This window comes from Sporobolomyces koalae, assembly GCF_050403365.1.
Source record: "Sporobolomyces koalae JCM15063 DNA, S_koalae_JCM15063T_v1_ctg117, whole genome shotgun sequence".
NCBI lineage: Eukaryota > Fungi > Basidiomycota > Microbotryomycetes > Sporidiobolales > Sporidiobolaceae > Sporobolomyces > Sporobolomyces koalae.
Window position 1 is genome coordinate 1 of NW_027481654.1, and position 1752 is coordinate 1752.

Here is a 1752-nt window from a genome sequence, read left to right on the forward strand (position 1 = left end):
ACCAGCGCGAGATCCTTCTCTCGGTGCAAGGTACGAACATTTGGTCAGGACAACAAGTGCAGTCGTTCAATTCGCAGGCTGTCGCGTGGGGAGCGCTCGCCAAGCACATGTACGGACCCGGATCGACTTACTTCATCATCCCGATCGCCATCGTCATCGGCCTTGCGATCCCGCTTCCCTTCTACTTCGCTCACCGCTTCTTCCCTAGATGGGGCTTCGACGGATTCGTTTCGCCCATCACCCTGTGGTGCCTCGGTAACCTTTCGGTCGGAATCAACTCGTCCGTCTTCACGACCATGCTCGTCGCCATCTTCTCGCAATTCTACCTTCGACGATACTGCTCGTCTTGGTTCCGCAAGTACAACTACCTCGCATCTGCGGGTCTCGATGGAGGAACACAATGTGAGTGTTCACTCTCCCTCGGCTCGATGAGCTCTTTATTCGAGCCTGTACTGATGCTGAATGTTCTGCTCTCCTCAGTCATGGCGTTCATTGCCTCCTTCGCTCTATTCGGTGCCGGAGGACCCGCAGTGACAATGCCGAGCTGGGCCCTCAACCCTACTGGCAACTACGACTATTGCATGCGGTTGACCTCACTCGACTGAACGAGCCTCGCGTCCTTCTCTCTCTCGACAAAAGCCATCGGTCTTTCGGATTTGTTACAGTATCATTAATGCTGGGTTGTTCGTGTCATTTGTCGGATTGTATTCCCCCTTGTAATCAGTTTACGGATACCATCCCTATTTGAATGCTGGCGAGACATGCTCCATTCGTCCTTGATAGTTGAAGATGCTGCGGCGATTCGAGCCCATCTCGGTTTAGATCGGCAAAGTTCGAAAGATGCGTAAAGCTTGACTTCGTATGTGGCTCGAATTCTCGAGAGAAAAAGACTTCAAAAACGCCAGACTATTCTGCTCGCTGTACGAATCCTCTTAAGATACGATTGAAGTCGCGGAAACATCGCTCGAACTCGATCCGCTGCATTAGACTTGGCATGCTCAGACTGCTAATTCCTCCGAGTCAATCTCGCGATCAAGCGTGAGGAGGGCAGAACTGGCGGGGACAGAGAATCCGGTAAAGCTTAATTTCCAGATTTGAGTCGCATATGATGAGCAGACTAATACATAGATCAACAACCCACTCGAAAAAGAAGACGCTAGGGTATCACAAAAAGAACGGCGAAAAGACAAATGGTGGAAACAGCTAGAGAAATCGGAAGAAACCAGACCGAGCGTAGCCTCCCTAGGTCAGACGCTTGCAGTAGTCGTAGTTCTTTTTGGGTCCCGGGTTCAAGGCCCAGTGCGGCATGTTGACTTCGTTACCGCCTGCACCAAACAGGGCAAACGAGGCGATGAAAGACATAACTAGAGGTAGGCAAAGGAGGTCAGTGATATTCAGACGAGTCTGGATTTGTTCGGAGCGGTTACTCACATTGTGTTCCTCCGTCAAGTCCTGCCGACATGAGATAGTTGTACTTGCGGAACCACGAGGAGCAGTATCTTCGGAGGTAGAATTGCGAGAAGATGGCGACGAGCATGGTCGTGAAAACAGACGAGTTGATTCCGACCGAGAGGTTGCCGAGGCACCAGCAAGTGATCGGCGAGACGAACTTGTCGAAACCCCACTTGGGGAAGAAGCGGTGGGCAAAGTAGAACGGCAGAGGAATGGCGAGACCGATAATGATGGCGATCGGGATGATGAAGTAGGTCGATCCGGGTCCGTACATGTGCTTGGCGAGCGCTCCCCACGCGA

General features: G+C 52.1%; 2 protein-coding genes across 2 annotated transcripts; one reads left to right on the forward strand and one right to left on the reverse strand.

The window, feature by feature from the left end:
• On the forward strand, positions 1-605 carry JCM15063_000601 (uncharacterized protein; the record flags this gene model as incomplete). The annotated part of the gene is made up of 2 exons (XM_076681661.1): positions 1-402; positions 481-605. Coding segments are annotated over 2 exons (527 nt in total), but the record flags the coding sequence as incomplete, so codon positions are not given.
• A 637-nt stretch (positions 606-1242) lies between these two features.
• Positions 1243-1726, reverse strand: JCM15063_000602 (uncharacterized protein; the record flags this gene model as incomplete). Its single annotated transcript, XM_076681662.1, has 2 exons — positions 1243-1364; positions 1432-1726. 2 exons carry the CDS (start codon positions 1724-1726, stop codon positions 1243-1245), a joined length of 417 nt encoding a protein of 138 aa, XP_076531210.1.
• Positions 1727-1752: the final 26 nt, after the last annotated feature.